The 18,588-nt window shown below is 41.2% G+C and overlaps 2 protein-coding genes across 2 annotated transcripts; both read left to right on the plus strand.

The window, feature by feature from the left end:
* The first annotated feature begins 2 nt into the window (after positions 1–2).
* On the plus strand, positions 3–11,375 carry LOC143146040 (uncharacterized). The gene is made up of 5 exons (XM_076310047.1): positions 3–892; positions 3,213–3,356; positions 7,056–10,233; positions 10,571–10,839; positions 10,914–11,375. The coding sequence occupies exons 1-3, from the start codon at positions 821–823 to the stop codon at positions 7,338–7,340; spliced, it is 501 nt and encodes a 166-aa protein (XP_076166162.1). The 5' UTR covers positions 3–820; the 3' UTR covers positions 7,341–10,233; positions 10,571–10,839; positions 10,914–11,375.
* Positions 11,376–12,788: 1,413 nt separating this feature from the next.
* On the plus strand, positions 12,789–18,567 carry LOC143152870 (uncharacterized). The gene is made up of 10 exons (XM_076323457.1): positions 12,789–13,026; positions 14,520–14,921; positions 15,061–15,111; positions 15,191–15,244; positions 15,310–15,426; positions 15,501–15,545; positions 15,688–15,915; positions 16,415–16,736; positions 16,959–17,400; positions 18,049–18,567. Exons 1-10 carry the CDS (start codon positions 12,969–12,971, stop codon positions 18,280–18,282), a joined length of 1,953 nt encoding a protein of 650 aa, XP_076179572.1. The 5' UTR covers positions 12,789–12,968; the 3' UTR covers positions 18,283–18,567.
* The last annotated feature ends 21 nt before the right edge of the window (positions 18,568–18,588 follow it).

Consider the following 18,588-nt stretch of genomic DNA (forward strand, 5'->3'; position numbering starts at 1 on the left):
ATCTTGTTTATCCTTCGTAATCTAACGTGTTATCTATCACTGATTTTCCAACGGAAATTAATTCCGATAGATACGACATCCATGTCAAAATTTAACACGAGCGCAAACGTTTAAATGATACATTCTCCATTTTGGAAAACGAGATGACTTTCCGAACAACCGAAACAATTGTACGTGTTCTGTTACAAAAAACGACGCGCGAGTAACGAGACTTCGATTGGTTTTCATTTCGTTCTAAAAATAAACAACACGGACAATGAGCGCGCAAACAAACGCAAGATATTATTTCGTAGTCGGCAAAGGAGAAGAAAGAAAGAAAAAAAAAGAAAGAAACTTTCCGACCAATGTCCGAACACTTTGTTTCGAGGGTGATCGAAGAGAACAGGAAACGAGGGGGGAGCGAATTGCAAAATATTTTAAAGGGTCGTCGCCACGTAAACGCGTGCGAACACAGGAACATAGATCGCGTAACGATGTCGAATCTTCTCTGAAACCGATCCCCGATCAGATTAGAAAACAACAATATTCACACGGGACTAGGTACTTGATAACGAGAGATCAGGGGTCGGGGCTGATAAAGTCCGATAATGAGCCCCGGCTCGACGTAATAAGTCAGTTCTTACGCCGCCGTACGCGAGTAAACTACGACCTTTCGCGCGTCCCGTAGTGAACTCCGCTCGAAATCTCGGCCGATATCCACGCCGTTATCGTTCTCTTAATTACCAAAACGGTTTCGATAGTAGACGACGAGCCCGTGGTTTCGCGCAATCGTTTCTCCGTGGTAGACGCGCGAGAATATGCCGAATGTGAGATCGGATCAATGGCGTTCATTGGAAGTATGAACAACGACGGTCATCGTCACCCCAAGAAATATGGATACTCGTTCAATAACGTGAGTTCGCGTTCGACAGCAACGATCCTTTTATTTCCACACGAACGAGACGATTCTCGAAACGTTCCTTACGAGTAAATACACACCGCCCGTACATTCTCCTGTTTTCGAACCGACACCTCGACCTCGTTCGTCGTTGGCCGACCGCGAAACAAAAGAGAGAATAATTCCCAACGTAGGCAGCCACTGGGCACAACGAACGACTCGTCGGTTATTTACGCGTAAACGCGCGTAGGCACGACCCTCGCGTTAAAATCGGATGGAGTTCATGAATCATTGACTCGATCGGTTCCTACGTTGTCCTACGCACCAGTGGTGTCAGCGCACCGTGGTTGGTAGCTCGTTTCGAACAAGCCGTGTTTCAATCGACTGAAATTTAATTCGTTGGACGGTGACTCGGTCGATGAAACCGCGCATTGATTGCACAATCGAGCGAAAGTTTCCAAGAGTGTTCGACGTTCCATCGGGTTTTTCAACAATTCGAATTTCGCCGAGTACGATCCTAGATACTGGTACGGTCGGTTCTTATTGCGGTGCGAACGACACTACGCCGTAGATGGCGTTACTCGAAACAACTCGAAAACCAGGGGGCTACCGACGGTTTTAATAGCCGACAATTACCGCGATTAAATTTCCGCAAACACTGAAATTCAATGACTTCTTAATTGGCACTTTTGACATTAACCGAAGATAGCAGAGGCGTTCACAATCAACGACGATAATGTTACGATACAGTGAGTAACGTGCTCGACCATTACCATCGAGTTGAAGGACTTACAGTCAGGAACGAGAAGATTGGACGTTCTATTAATTTGTCAATTTTTTTTTTTTTTTTACAATATATTGGGTTGTTCGGATAGTCATTTCGTTTCTTTTTTTTTTGGTGGAAACGAAACACGATTTTTTTCAGAGTGTATAAACATTTTAGTGAATTGTATATTCTCCATTTTGGAAAACGAAATCATTTTCCGAGCAACCCGATATATATTTTATTTGGAGAAATGTAAAGATTAGTTACAATCGGTGGAGGTACAACGATGAGACACGTGTACAAAAAATGGGAATTGTGGAAAGAATTTATCAGGTTTGTTTAATATTCGATATTTTGTAGAGCCGCTGGTATATTTACTTATTTTTCTGCTGATAAGTTTATTATCAGGCTTTCCATAGTAATCGATAAATCTAGACAGATTAATAATAGATTCTTTTCCCTGAGATCATTGTGGTAATGGTTAAAATCATTAGGACAGTTGGTGTTAAATTTAGAGCCATTGGTATGTTTACTTATTTTTCTGCTGATAAGTTTATTACCGGACTTTCCATAGTAAGCAATAAATGTAAACAGCTTAATAATAGATTCTTTTTCCTGAGATCATTGTGGTAATGGTTAAAATCATTAGGACAATTGGTGTTAAATTTAGAGCCACTGGTATGTTTACTTATTTTTCTGCTGATAAGTTTATTACCAGACTTTCCATAGTAAGTAATAAATGTAAACGGCTTAATAATAGATTCTCTTCCCTGAGATCGTTGTGGTAATGGTTAAAATCATTAGGACAGTTGGTGTTAAATCTTTTCTCGTCGGTAAATATTACATTACGTCATTTTTTCTTCGTATGGATGTGTTTCTTCGCGAATGCTAATCGAACACTTTTATAGTTGCCCGTTAACGTGTGCACGCTGTCGTAAAACTCGACGTACGAATTTTATGTTTGTCGTAACACCGGCACTTTCTGCAATTTGCTTCGTTACTTTCTGCATAGATTTTCAACCGAGAAGTGAAAACGCGTCGAATATCTTACCACTTTGTCCCACTTGTGAATAATATTTACGTAACGTTTACGTTTCCTTTTATAAAATTTCTTAGAAACTTTACATCCACGGGTGTGTCAAATCTAAGTGATTCGGTGAGCTGTACATTTTCGTCAGCCAATGTATCAAAACATTTCGAAACGTAGAATGTCGTTTTTTCCTTTCCAATTAAATATAAAAAAAAAGTATAATCAACGTTACCTTACAATTAATACAGGAATGGATACAAATATTAATAAACTACCGTTTGAATTTCTAAAGTGAACGTAGACTTGTTATACCAAGGTTTTTCTTACGGTAATTTTTATCATAAAAATGTTTACGGTTTCTCGATCGATTATCGAACTTCTCTCACTTAACGTGACGGATTGTATTCGTATTTCCATGAAACGTTTCTCAGTTTCACATCGGGAGTACGTTCAAAGTTCTCACCGTCGCGATGCAATATTGCCTCGTTGTTCCATATACGTACAATTTATCGAATGTAATAATTTCATTTCGTTGACAGATGGTGATAGTGCCATCCCCTGGCTCCATATGGGACTATCCGTATTTGAATCAGATCACCGGCATGATGGGCTTGGTCTACGGGACAGGACCAGACCCACTGCAAGATTTTTTCCCTACCAAGACTCGGATTCCAGAATCACACGTAATATCCCGCTCACTCTTCCCTTCACCTTTCAGATTGCAGTACGTTAACCCACGTCCTTCGATTGCGTGTGATTTACGCCATCGTTATAGATATCCCACTGTTTGGAATTCCTCTCTTATCGTTTTTTGGGCTTCCAATATTACGTAATCTCTATTTCTTTCTGAACGTACGGGCTGCTCCCTCTCCGATCCGTTTATTTTCTATTATTTTCGAAATAAACGTATTATTTTAGAAATAAACGTATTATTTTCGAAATAAACGTTTTATTTTTTAAATGAACGTATTATTTTTTAAATTAACGTATTATTTTCGAAATAAACGTATTATTTTTTAAATGAACGTATTATTTTCGAAATAAACGTATTATTTTTTAAATGAACGTATTATTTTTTAAACGAACGTATTCTTTTCGAAATAAACGTATTATTTTTTAAATGAACGTATTACTTTCGAAATAAACGTATTATTTTCAAAACGATTTGCAAATTTTTACGAACTTTACAAAGGAAATAGTACACGTGTTCGTTTGTACAAATCGATCCAGAGCCGCGATGCAACTCGCGACAGGCACGATAAGACGCGGACAAACAAAACACCTTCGTGATAATTTCGATCGCTTATAAATAATAGTTGTCCTCGTCTCTATCTATGCAACGAATCGACGCGGTTCGACCGTTTGATTTGGGACTATCGCGCACAGTCACGAACGATTACGAAACGGTCGACAATTTGAAGTAACTGCATCGGCGTGCTGGATGCAATTCGCGTGCATACATCGATCACCGAGGTTATTAGATATTCCGGTCGCGTGGCTACGATTTCGTCGAATGTTTATAAATACCGACGAAACGAATCCCAAATCGATTGTTTTTTTTCATTTTTGTTCTCCATCTTCGAGATCGGATAGAACCGAATCGTTCCACGTTGAAACATCGCGCGTTGTTTAAAACTATTTCAACGTGTCCGAATTTAACGATGCGAAAAATGTCTAGATATTCCGGTCGCGTGGCTACGATTTCGTCGAATGTTTATAAATACCGACGAAACGAATCCCAAATCGATTGTTTTTTTCATTTTTGTTCTCCATCTTCGAGATCGGATAGAACCGAATCGTTCCACGTTGAAACATCGCGCGTTGTTTAAAACTATTTCAACATGAACGAATTCTACCACGCGAAAAATGTCTAGATATTCCAGTCGCGTGGCTACGATTTCGTCGAATGTTTATAAATACCGACGAAACGAATCCCAAATCGATTGTTTTTTTCATTTTTGTTCTCCATCTTCGAGATCGGATAGAACGGAATCGTTCCACGTTGAAACATCGCGCGTTGTTTAAAACTATTTCAACATGAACGAATTCTACCACGCGAAAAATGTCTAGATATTCCAGTCGCGTGGCTACGATTTCGTCGAATGTTTATAAATACCGACGAAACGAATCCCAAATCGATTGTTTTTTTCATTTTTGTTCTCCATCTTCGAGATCGGATAGAACCGAATCGTTCCTCGTTGAAACATCGCGCGTTGTTTAAAACTATTTCAACGTGAACGAATTTAACGATGCCAAAAATGTCTAAATATTCCAGTCGCATGGCTACGATTTCGTCGAATGTTTATAAATACCGACGAAACGAATCCCAAATCGATTGTTTTTTTCATTTTTGTTCTCCATCTTCGAGATCGGATAGAACCGAATCGTTCCACGTTGAAACATCGCGCGTTGTTTAAAACTATTTCAACATGAACGAATTCTACCACGCGAAAAATGTCTAGATATTCCAGTCGCGTGGCTACGATTTCGTCGAATGTTTATAAATACCGACGAAACGAATCCCAAATCGATTGTTTTTTTCATTTTTGTTCTCCATCTTCGAGATCGGATAGAACCGAATCGTTCCTCGTTGAAACATCGCGCGTTGTTTAAAACTATTTCAACGTGAACGAATTTAACGATGCCAAAAATGTCTAAATATTCCAGTCGCATGGCTACGATTTCGTCGAATGTTTATAAATACCGACGAAACGAATCCCAAATCGATTGTTTTTTTCATTTTTGTTCTCCATCTTCGAGATCGGATAGAACCGAATCGTTCCACGTTGAAACATCGCGCGTTGTTTAAAACTATTTCAACATGAACGAATTCTACCACGCGAAAAATGTCTAGATATTCCAGTCGCGTGGCTACGATTTCGTCGAATGTTTATAAATACCGACGAAACGAATCCCAAATCGATTGTTTTTTTCATTTTTGTTCTCCATCTTCAAGATCGGATAGAACCGAATCGATCGACGTTGAAACATCGCGCGTTGTTTAAAACTATTTCAACGTGAACGAATTCTACCACACGAAAAAATGTCTATATACAGGATGTGACGTTGGAATAAAATCGAGTCGTAGCGGAGATTCGAAGGTCGATTTCTTTCTTTCAAATAGACGCTCCAGTGTTTTATAGTTGAGTATAGTAGAGTTCTAAAGATCGTCGACTGTTTATTTACAACGGAGGTCACGAGTCGTAGACGTATCGTAACAGTTCAGAGATTACCCTTTTAATACTTCGAGGATCGAGTATCTCGTCAACTTTTAACGCCAGTACAAATGAACTTTAACGCTGTTAGTCTTAAAAAACTATTCGAACGAATTCCGCGGCAGAAAAGAACGAAATCGATCCTCGAGTCTCGTTCGCGACTCTGAACCGCTATTTTCATCGTATTGTGTCCCCCTGAAAGTTATTCAAGTGGTAGGGTATCCTATGTATCGTCATTGGTCGTTTAGTAAATAGGAAGCTGCGGTCGCAAAATATAATCCAACTTGTATTCTACGCTCCGGATATAAAACCGCATCGAACAGATATGTTTCATCCAGATCGAAGAAAGTTCGTTGCGCAACGAACACCTTCGCTCGTACTTGTTTTAAACAAATTTCAAACCGTTCCTCGTAAATTTTTCAAGCGTTGTTACAAACACAGGCTCGCGGAAACCTTGGTTAAAAACATACGAGAAAGATACGCGGCACCATTTCTCGATGTTATCAGTATTGACAAGATCAGGCTACACTTTGCCATGAATTATTAATAACAAGTGATTAACAACGCCGCAGCGTTCACCTTCAACGATCTCGAACAGTAAAAACAGTCTGTATAAACAATATTACATAGATGTCGTCGACTTATTTTTACTCGTAAGTGCATCAGCGATCGGTTTCCTTCGCATTACAATATTTTTTCGATCGTTTTTTCATCGAACGTTTCAACCGAACTTTTGTTTACACGTTGTTCGCGAAATTTACGATTCTTCGTTCGGGAATATTTATCGCCGATTGTCGGTAACGATCGAGCAAAGATCGAAATATCCGTTCACCCATCTCAACGTAATTACCTACGAATAAACTACTTTTAATTGCTCGCGAGGAAAATGATCGACGCGAGTGTTCCTCGTGCAGTGTTTAAAAAGAAAATAAAAGACAAAAAGAAACGTGCATCGGGCTACGTTACTCGTTACCGCCACTTGTGTCAGTTAACAAGCACATAAATTGTTATCTCTGTTTAAAGCAAGCTGTACAATCGCAAACAAGAGACCGTCAACGTCAACGACGACGACGACGACGACAGAAACGTACTCGTTGTCGTCGAGTCGCGTTCACGTATCGATTCTCGATCGTCGAAAAATCAAATTTCTCTCGTCCACGGTTTCAGATGGAGAGTCCATCGCGGTTCGAGCTGACGAAACCGGAAGTGCACAGCGCCGACGAGACGGAACTCGGCGAGGTGAACACGAGCAACGTCGCGACGTCGACACCGATCCAGCCTGGAAGCATCCCTTGCAAGAACGGCGGCTGCAAAAGCTGGTCGAATCCCGGTGAATCGCGACTGGAGAGTCCCTGGCATTTCCTCAAGACCGTGTTCCTCGTCTCTGTGATCGTCGCACTGATCCTCTGGGTGATCGTCTACACGTTCCTCGCTCAGTATCGAATCCTGTGAGGAACGTAAACGGGACACCATACGACCCCGAGACGTCGTGTTCCTCTCATCGTCGTCACGGTTCCCTGACCGATCGGTCCGTGCGTTCTTGCCCGATTAGCGAATCTTGCGGAAAAAAAGACGGAACGGTTCGAGGTTCCGATCGGTAGCGAACCGAAGACACTTGACAACGGCCTTGACTAGGTGTACCTGGAAAACAAGTTCGAACAAAATGATATTAAGGTCTGACACGGTGGTTCTGCAACCGTGGGTCGCGGTTCATCGTACGCCAAAGAGAACAACGGATTTCGCGACAGTTCGATGATCGTGTTTTTTGCCCGTCACTGAGATTATTTTCGAAAAGATTGCATCGTTGCCGTCCCGTTGACCCAAGCTGATCTCGATGAACCCGACCACCGAGATAATCGCCCGGTTTTTTTACGTAACGAGTCCTTGCGCGATGAAACACCGTAAGCTCGCGCCGGAAAATAGTTTGTCCTCGTTTTTTCGGTGGATCGTTTACGAGAGTTGTAAATCTCTGTTAAGCTTGCAGAAGAGAACCGGGACAGATGATTCTTTCGCGAATCGTGCACGGCGAAGCGTTCGATCATCCGTGAGAATCGAGGACAGGAAAACGGACGAAATGTTTTTTGAATGATTTCACTCCCGGTCGTAAGTCCTGTTGTAAGAAAGGAAATTTCAGTTCCGTTGAAATTGTTGCGCGTATTGGTCGACGAATGTTTATTTCGGAAATCTGAACGACGATATTCGAGTAAAGTAAATCGTACAGAATGGACACGTATCGTTCAAAATTCGATACGTTCGAGAGCGTTGCGTCTCGTCGAAGTAAATGCGAAGCTGGTTCCTACCTTGTTACGTTTATCGAAATTCTACCGTCGGATTTTTCGCCAAATCTTCAATGGACTCCGCAAGAATCGCGACTGTATTATAATTCTACTGTAAATATATTTATACATTGTTAAAACCCGCGGCCAATTTTTATACCGTACCGGAGAATCGTTTGAAAGTGTCTTCCTTGTGCGCAGAGTGAATAAAGAGCAAAATTTGTAATCTTGCCCGAGGAAAGATGTTCAGACTTTTAGTATTGTTAATTTTATAATCTACGGCCTGTTTTTCTATTAAGCGTTTGTATATTAACGAATAAAGTCCAAACAATGTATACAAAATCGGTCCAGAGTACTGTTGTCCGGCCAGCGCGAACAGTCGTGAAACAATCGTAACAATTTCCTTCCAGACGATACGAATTTTCTAATTAACTTAAGAGATAAGGCGACATTGAAAGATATCGCGATCCGTTCGAATTACTCTCTTATCGAGTATTGTAAAATTAACGAGCGCGTTGAAACGATGATCTACGGTCGTTCGGAACGCGGGACCAGCAGATGAGCAATTACGGGAGATAGTTTCGGACGATGAGACATTCAGCACGGATCATCGGGCCGTTTCTCGCATCGTTGACAATGTCACGGGACGAACTCTAAATTGTCACTTATCGGTGAAGGATTCGAGTCGCACTCGAATTCGTTCGAGTTAAATATAGCGAGGATTAGTGAGTCGCGACGATCGCCTTATCCAAACGAAGAACTTTACTTGAAAATTATTCGGAATCGAGAAACGATGAGTTGAAACGAACAGCGTAACGACGTAGCGACAGGTAGACTTCAAAATGCAGACTGCTTTATTCGAGAGCTTGGTGGGTTTATACACACATTGTTATCTCAAAGAATGTTCTATGGTGCTACGCGAAGCACGGGCTGAAAAGTTTCGCACGGTTAGTTTTCGGAGCAAGTCTTATCGGGAGGGTGTTCGTCGAATTCGAGCTTGGGAATCGGGATGAACTGTTCCGGTTGGTCCGAGGTGATGAAGCCATTCGTAGAAATTAAACATCGAGAGTCGTCGCAACAACGTTGACAATTGTCCGGTCGGTAACGATGGATCGTCGATGTTCTCGCGAACAGTGACGCGAACCTTGCTGGAAGTTGTCCGCGAATATATGACGCTCTGAGACAAAACGTGTTCTCGTAAGCGACGAGTCCCGGGACAAACGCGATGAGAATCTGATGGCCGGGAGGAATTTTGTGCGCGAGTAGGCGAAAGACGATCAATCGTTGATGCACGAGAACATCGAAGGACTGCGTTTCGCGAACGAGAGGCAATTTCGTCAGCCTTGAAGACCGGCATTCTGTGCTCGTCCCTTGGCGTCTGACTCGCGAACCGTTCGTAGGAACTATTTTGTAAAATGTTTACAAAGATACGAGACACGAGTGAGTAATTCTTTCGATGGTTGTTCTTTCGATGGACATCCTTCTTACGTGGATGTTCGTTGGGTAACGAGTATTCGAAAGAATTGATTGTCCATGTTGGATAATAGATTTTCGGTGTACGATATTAATTGGAACACAGCCATTGGTTCTATTCTTCGAAATGGAATAGGACGGTGTAGAATACTCTCGTCGAGTAACGGAAGAACGATGGTTGAACGAGTTGGCTGTAGTTTTGTCGCGTTCGATGGTATTGTTATTAACCGTACCAAAATTCGATCCACGAGATAGGAAAGACGCGTTACCACCTCTACATCCTCGTCGGCGCAATCTTTACACATGCATTCTGCGTTGTAGAAATCGTTACGAATCGTTTATCTAATCTCTGTGTCTCCTGTAGCACAAGAGATAGATCGAAAATTTCTTTGTTCGAGCGTACGAAGAAAACAAAGTTCAACATTCGTTGGTAGCGCGTCGACGTCTCGATTTACGGGCCTGGTTACGTGGTAGATGCTCCGAAGGAAATTACCGACCCGGCAATCTGAAGCAGGAAAAGGAGAAGAAGATTGCGCGACACCTGCACAGCTTCCTATCTCAAGTGCGAGATCCTGAGCGCAGGGATCCCGGGAAAGGTATGGTAACGATGGCTTAAAAAACAAAACTTACAACTCCAAGTATCAAAGAAACTGAATTAAAATTTTGCACGGAATGACGTTAAACGAAAACGTTTGTTATAGGTTAAGACTCGATTTTCGATCACGTATCTAAATAATCGATAAATATTTCTAAAATTTGTACTCGATTTGCGAAATACTGTAACAGAGTTATCGTTTCGTTCGCTTTGATCTTGACATTCACGGTATTGTTCGTTGTTACGCGGATAAATAAACGAACAAGAGTGAAATACAAATTTTGGAAACGAAACGTTAAATCGATGATTATTTTGTTTAAACGAATACGATGCTACAGGGGACGATGTGGCAACGGAAAATGCAAGGATAAGCGGTTCGACGAGCAAAGGAGTCACGGATACGAAGAATAAATCACGTGAAACGGATAAAAAAATCGTGACCATCGGACTGGCGACGTTCGACACACCGGGTACCTCGAAATCCAATTCGAAGAGGAAATCGTTCAAGTCTCAAGGGAGTTTGAAGAATATCCAGGAAAACAAATCCACGCAAATGCGTCAGAATTTGAGCACGCAGAGACTCCACGATAACGAAGAAGATGACGATGTAATCGAAGTAGTCTACGATCGCGGTAAATCAATCGTTTTTACGTAGTTTCAACGTATCTTGTTACGTTTCAGTCTTCCATGGCTGACGAATCTCAAAGAAGACCGAAATACATGCTGGTCGGTTGGGACAACTCCCGTTCGAAGCTGATGGTGGTTCTGCTCGTTCTCTTCATCCTCTGGGCAGTCATATATTTCCCTTTAATTGGCAGCTGAAACTCAGTGTCGTTCACACGGCTCGGTGAAAAAGAAAACTGATTACGTCCCGTGATTACATTGTTTTCCAACACGGCGGCCATGATCACTCGTTAAATGGAATATGAGTATACATACGTAAACAGTGAGTCTGTTACATCACTGTCGAGATGCGTTAATCCGTACGCGATGTTTCGCAAGTGTTGTCAAGTCGCGAACACGTTCAGTACGGAGCTCGTACTTGCCATGAAACCGTTACGTGTAAATATGTATATAGGACATTCCGAGAATGTAAGAACGTTAGATATTAATTATTCTCGAATAAAGAGATTGTTCTCCTAATTTAGTTCGCAAGGATATTCTCGTATGAAGCTACTGGCTCTTGCGTAAACATCCTGAATTCACCTTTTCTTCTTCATTATAATCTCTCTAGTTATTATCGATAAGAGAGTCGTATGTATATGAGACATTCTAAGAATGTTGGAATGTTAAAATGTTAGATATTAATTAATCTCAAATTAGGAGATTGTTCTCCTAATTTAGTTCTCAAGGATATTCTCGAATGAAGCTACTGGCTCTTGCGTAAACATCCAGAATTTACCTTTTCTCTTTAAGTATACTCTAGTTATTATCGACAAGAGAGTTATACATATATGGAATCTACTATTATTTAATATAGAGAAGATTCCGTGAATCTTAGAACGTTAGATATTAATTATTCTCGAATGAAGCTACTGACTTTTGCGTAAACATCCAAAATTCACCTTTTCTCTTTAAGCATACTCTCTAGTTATTATCAACAAGAGAATCATACGTATAAAAGACATTCCAAGAATGTTAGAACGTTAGATATTAACTATTCTCGAATAAAGAGATTGTTCTCTTAATTTAGTTCGCAAGGATATTATCGATCGAAGCGTAAACATCCAGAATTCACTTTTTCTCTTTAAGCATACTCTCTAGTTATTATCAACAAGAGAATCATACGTATAAAAGACATTCCAAGAATATCAAAACGTTAGATATTAACTATTCTCGAATAAAGAGATTGTTCTCTTAATTTATTTCGCAAGAATATTATCGATCGAAGCGTAAACATCCAGAATTCACCTTTTCTCTTTAAGCATACTCTCTAGTTATTATCAACAAAAGAATCATACGTATATAAAACATTCCAAGAATGTTAGAACGTTAGATATTAACTATTCTCGAATAAAGAGATTGTTCTCTTAATTTAGTCCTCAAGGATATTCTCGATCGAAGCAACCGGCTCGCGCGTAAACATCCAGAATTCATCCTCTCTCCTTGATCACACTCCCCAGTTATTATCGACAAGAGAGTCGCTTTCCTTCCGACAGACAAGCAGTTCTCCTTCCAAAGATCATCCGCACGTACCGACGGTTAATAAATGTGTTCGAAATCCCATCTGGACTCGATTCTCGACCGGTCGTTACCATCCGATTATCGTTAACACGTTTATCATCGGACCGATTCGGATACATCGTGAATGTATCCACGGTACTCCTGACGGGGTGGCGATCCAGGTCTCAACGGTGAGCTACCGGGAAAGGAAGTCGCTCTGTATGCCGTTCGCTTGAGCGAAACGTAAAATATATTACCGTCGGTTGGGACCGTGAACGATCGAATCGGCCATGAAGTCAAGATCGGGGGCTGACATCATTCTTCCAAGAAGATCGCCCACGATTTTTGCCGATATTGTACGACCTGCGACCGTGCAACGACCTTAACACAGGGTCGAGCAGACGTGCCAATGAGAAATCAAGAAGGCAAGAAAGGAAAGCGTAATCGCTCGGAGGCGAGCTGAATCGTGCCGGCTGAAGCCTCAGTTCGTCTCAAAACGCCTACGTTGCAGCAACATCGAGATCGTGTCGATCCTGTTTTCAAACCCACGGTGCAGGTGCGCCACGAGAAACCATGGAAATCAAAAGCGTCACGTTCCTTGTCACGGTACTCGCGCTGTCCCTGATCGTTGGTACGTAAGTGGACCGTTTTCGTTCGGTTTTTCGCGCACGGAGAAACCTTCGTTTCGACGTTACCCGAGACGTTCAACATTTGCATCAATCTAGTTTTTCTGCGTCGTTGAATCACCGCGGCTGTACGACCGTTATGGAAGCGAAGGGAACGTTTCCTGTTTGTCGTCGAATCGTTCACTTTTAGCTTCAAATAGGAAAGAAGCTTTATCGAATTAATAACATTACGCGTTATTAATTATTAAACATGTATATATATACGTTGTATTCTTTCGCGATGTCAAAATTAAAAATTGAATGCAATTCCGCGAATAATTACCATTCGAAAGGAACTTTCTCTGATTAATAATTCGAAGCTTTAAAAAATCGCTGATGGTTTTATTAGACAAGTTGTAACCGTTATTCAATTCGGGAAGAAAAGTCAAGAGAGACTAAAATCTAACATTAACGGTTCCTTGGTTCTCTTTTGGTTCATCTAAGGTCTTGTAGAGGTTTAGAAAGCACGTGAAAGCAAAGTTTCAAGAATGTGGATAAACATTGACGTTACGAATGTGTTGCACAACTGTTAATGTTTGAAAAGAATATTTATCTTGTGCCGAGCAAGCGCTACGTGATTCTCGCTTCTAAATATTTTACTGTGTTTAGTTCTCTTTTTACGTATCGACAAGGTTATCGTGAGTTCATTCTCGTTCGTAGTTGTACGTGCAAACGAAAACATCGGAAACAAAACCGCGCGGGATTCTTCAAACCGCTTGAAATTCACGATACGTCGCGATAGAGAAGCAACGAACAAAAGAGGCACCGACAATGCTCGTTGATCGTCATTCTACGTTTCTTTTCATCGTTAAACTATACAGACTTTAACGACACTATCTATTCACCGACAGGCGCGAATGAATCATTTATTCGACCTAATTGTTCGATATCTTGAGCGACTAACCACGATGACCCGTCGCTAGATCGCATAATAAGAAGTACAGATGTTTCTCGATGCGAACGTTTATTGTTGCGCTTCGTGTGCATTACGCTTCGTCCATTAATATACAATATATTAGAGAACGATACAACCGCTGTAAATAACGAAATAATCAAACTTAAAATTCCTCCGTCAAGAATTCCCCATATTTCGCAACTGAACACTCTTGAACCCCCATCGGGTCTTCTCATCCCCAAAATTGTAGAGTAATTTTATTCCTTCGATAGAGACTCTTTCTGATGAAAAAAAGAACACTTGTAGAATAGCTTTGTAAATACATATCACTTCGTGGAGAAGTCTCGTTAACGAGTTAACATTTTGAAATAAAGTCAAGCAAAGATATCCATAGATTTTCAAGTAATAATACTTGTAATTGGTCTATGGAAGTTTATGCGTCGCTTTCCATTGAAATTATTAGATATTTCAGTATAGATTTTTGCGCAATATATCGGGCTAAGAGAACAATTTCTATCAAACGCGATTGAAACTAAACTCGAACTCGATTATTCGTTTCTTCAGCGGACGTCGAGGCAGGATGGAAGTTCTGGAAGAAGAAGGACAAAGATAAAGAGGCAACTACAACGACCACGACAGCTGCCCCGAGTACGGTCGCTAGCCCAACAACCGCGAAAGCTAATCCACCGAATGTAGGATCGGTCGTACTTGGCGCTGGTGATCCTGGTTTGGCGATCGGTGTCGCCTCGACCGGGCAAAACATCAGAAACAACGCGCGACCGGGTCGACCGAATCCTGGAACGGAAGTAGGTCTCGATTTTCCAGTGTCGAAACCAGGTAAACCAGGAGTCGGTGGTAACACTGGACAAGGGTACAGAGAATGGGCAGCGGACCTCACCGGGGCTGGAGAACCTGGAAGACAATCACCGCCATTACCTCGGCAAGGACCAGCATTAAGCGGCGGTGGTGAGTTGATAAATATTTTTAAATAAAGTTAAGCAGAGGTATGGTTCAATTTTCAAGTAATAATACTTGTTATTGGTCTATGGAAGTTTTGTGTCGCTTTCAATTGGAATTGTTTGAGTAACTCTAAGCGATATCGTAGGTTCCAAACCGATACCCCTTCCTGGACCTACACCACAGCCGCAAACACCAGGTATGAGATTTTTTTTTACTTCCTGGAAGAATAAATGTAATTGGAAATACAATTGATTCCCTCTTTTTTAAATTAAAAGGCGCCAGACCAACATCTCCTCCTGCAGGCACTTCTGTGCAACCTCAATCGCCAGGTACGATGCAACGTTGTATTATAAAAAGGGATGGTATAAAATGTATCGAGGAAAATTGATTTTAGGTGCTAGACCAGCTCAAGGTTCGCCAGCTCGACCTCAACTTCAACCCCAACCCCAACCCCAACCCCAACCCCAACCCCAACCTCAACCTCGTCCTCAACCTCAGCCGCAATCTCCAGGTGAGAATCGATAAATCTTCACTGCAATGGGAGAATTATATTCCAAGTTATGAAAAAATTGTATTTTATTTCAGGTTCGAGACCATCGTCCGTTCCTGGTACACCAACATCGCCGGGAGGTGAGTGAAATTATTTTTACAATTATTGTAAACGTGTACATCGTATCGTGCAATATTCTCGTTCTCAATATTCAAACGTTTGAGTACCCAAACGCTTGGACAATCACATATTCAAAATTTCGAACACCCGTTTCCAAACCAGCACCAGGACAATTACCACCGAACTCGAATCAACCTGGACCCAACGGTAATCAAGTGTCCACGTTGCACGTGGGTCCTTTGAGACCCACGAGTACAGCGGCTCCACCTCTTTCCAAACCAGGAAGTCCTCTCGTGCCGGTGAGATCTTGGGTCGATGTCGTCCGTGATGGTAGCAATCCCAATTCCCCTACACCCTCACCGAGACAACCTGGATACCCGGGTCAGCCAGGTACGCTGCAGACACGAAAGAAACACGAGAATTTAACACTTTCCACTCGTGAAGCGATCCTCGATCGCCACTTAACTCGGTGTACCTTCTCCAATTCGAAAAACCATCGTGGTTTGAAATTGAAATTAAAATTCAATTACTACTTTCTTGTAAACACACGTGTACGAAACGTTGAAACGAAAATGCTCCGTTTGAAATGAATTCCACGATTCGAAGGATCTCATCGAGGTGCCAGTTTCTGGTAGCAGTAAAGCTTCGAGTGCAAAGGGTTGAGCTATTATTTATCAAAGAAAAGATCTCGTCGAACGATATACAAATTTCATTCTTTTCGACGATTTAACAAAGAAAAGAAACTTTTGTTAAACCGTCTTTATCAAGGAAAAGATCTCATCGAACGATATACAAATTTCATTCTTTTCGATAGTTTAACAGGTCATTTATCAAAGAAAAGATCTCATCGAACGATACACAAATTTCATTCTTTTCTACGATGTAACAGGTCAGCCTCAACCAAGACCACAAACACCGACCCAACCCGGACTGTCCAGACCGTCTCCGGGTGCAATCGCTGCAGGCGGTGCATTAGCTGCAGGCGGTGCATTGGCAGCAGGTGGTGCACTCGCAGCAGGAGCTGGAAACTCGAACAAGGTCTACTCGAGCAATCCTATCTACAGCAAAGGGAACACGATCACCGACGAGGATTTGGAGAAACTCTCCGAAGCTCTGTTCATCAAAGACAAGAACAATGCGAACAAACACATCACGCTTAATCTGCAGAAACAGACGACCAGCAGCAGCACCACGGACGATGCGTCGCAACCGTAAGTCTATATTTACAATGGACAACGTTCAACCTTGTGAGTCGTTTTTCGACCTAAAAGTGTACAACGAAATGTCAAGTGTTCCAAATGAACATTTTATTTAATCAAATGGGAACGCTTCATAGGAACGAGTCACCCCGTAAGACCCAAACATTGTCATTTGGAAGGCTGCTATATTTTTTTTTTTCTTTTCGAAACTTTATAAATAATGTCAATTCGCAGATTGTTCACGGTGAACGCGGAAGGGTTCCAAGGTCCCACGGTGCAGAGAGTGATATCGATCTACGACAACTATCAACCAGAAACCAACGTCAACGAGCACATAAGCCCGTTGCAAAGACAAGAAGAGAGCCTTCTGGTGGACACGTTCCTCAGCACGAACGTGATGTCCGCCGCCATGAGATTTTTAGCGGACAAAGAACGCATTCGCAAGGACTATTACGAGTACAAGGACACCTTGAGAAAGATATGGTTCAACCTGTTCTCCCGTGGGCAAGGAAAGATCGGTAGCTGTGGATTCGAGCATGTTTTCATGGCGGAACTCAGCAACCAACCTACAGGTATCGAAGTGATCGGTCTGCACAATTGGATTTACTATAGTAAAGAGGAGATGAGCGGAAAGGCGAACTACAAGGGATATTTGAAGAAAGTCGACCTAGGAGACGTAAGCTGCTCTGTTTATTTGTGTGTACGGAATATCTCGAGATCGGTGTTGCAACTGATGCAACTGATGCATAACACAGATAACGATCTTTGAGCAAGTTAAAGTTCAGAAAAAGAAAGAGAGAAATCAAATTTATACGGAATATCTCGAGATCGGTGTTGTAACTGATGCAATTGATGCATAACACAGATAAGAGATCTTTGAGCAAGTTAAGTTTTAAAAAAAGAAAGAAAGAAATCAAATTTAGAAAAAGTAAAGGTTCCGACAGGAAAAAGGTTATTTAAACAGAGGCATCGTAATGGATGTTATTTTTTAATAATACCTATAGTATGTTTACAATTTTGTATATTTGTTTAACTTTTAAACGCACTTAAAGTCTGACTTGGCCTTGCATTGTACGAATATCGTTTCTGTTCCTCGTAATGCCAAAATGGGAGTATAGCATCTACTTAAAAGGACACAATTTGATAACCTTGAAACGATCTTAACAGAATTTCATCAATTTTATAAATACTTGTTACGAGAACGTTCTGTATATGCATTACTCGTTCGTGAAATTTGACAAGCTCGACTATATATATATATATATATATACTCGAGGAATTTCTAATCGCGTATTCGTATTATTTTCTTTTTCATTTTTTACAGAAAGCTTCCATTATTAAAATACGGACCATGTATAACGGGCACGATAAACCTGTTACGAGCATATTCGTGGGTACCTCGCCCGAGCTAGAGATGGCACTGTACACGGTGTGTTTCTATGCACGACCAGATGGCAATTGTCCAGTGTCTTTGGGAGGCACAAGGTTCAACATTGTCACGTATAAGTTCAAGTACAGAGGCAATGATCTCGTGGGCACTGCGTATCCCGATATATAAACTGTTTGCAAATATATATCTTTTGACGTAGCGTATTCGCTACATTTACCGAAAGAAATAATAAAAAGAAAAAAAAAAAACGACGTCGATGATCGACCACTGGTGATTAAAAAAAAAAAACCACAAATATAATCTTACGTGCTTCTCGAAGTGTTGAATTATGCGTGAATTAAAATTGTTCGCTCGATTTTATATTTAAATGCGCAGGAACGTTTTGTATTAATAAAAGTTGTACCAATTTTCCCTGCTTTATGTATATAAATTCGTTTGTAATTTAAAAACGGATACACTGTTTTCAGTCACTTT

Source organism: Ptiloglossa arizonensis, chromosome 1 (genome assembly GCF_051014685.1).
Source record: "Ptiloglossa arizonensis isolate GNS036 chromosome 1, iyPtiAriz1_principal, whole genome shotgun sequence".
NCBI classification, from domain to species: domain Eukaryota; kingdom Metazoa; phylum Arthropoda; class Insecta; order Hymenoptera; family Colletidae; genus Ptiloglossa; species Ptiloglossa arizonensis.

Excerpts from the sequence above, each read along its gene's own strand:
- LOC143146040 (XM_076310047.1), top strand. The coding sequence starts at position 821 with ATGGCGTTCATTGGAAGTATGAACAACGACGGTCATCGTCACCCCAAG. Across the intron at positions 893-3,212 it reads ATGGATACTCGTTCAATAAC|ATGGTGATAGTGCCATCCCC; the intron begins GTGAGTTCGCGT and ends TTTCGTTGACAG. Across the intron at positions 3,357-7,055 it reads CTCGGATTCCAGAATCACAC|ATGGAGAGTCCATCGCGGTT; the intron begins GTAATATCCCGC and ends CCACGGTTTCAG.
- LOC143152870 (XM_076323457.1), top strand. The coding sequence starts at position 12,969 with ATGGAAATCAAAAGCGTCACGTTCCTTGTCACGGTACTCGCGCTGTCC. Across the intron at positions 15,546-15,687 it reads TACACCAACATCGCCGGGAG|CACCAGGACAATTACCACCG; the intron begins GTGAGTGAAATT and ends TTTCCAAACCAG. Across the intron at positions 15,916-16,414 it reads TGGATACCCGGGTCAGCCAG|GTCAGCCTCAACCAAGACCA; the intron begins GTACGCTGCAGA and ends ACGATGTAACAG.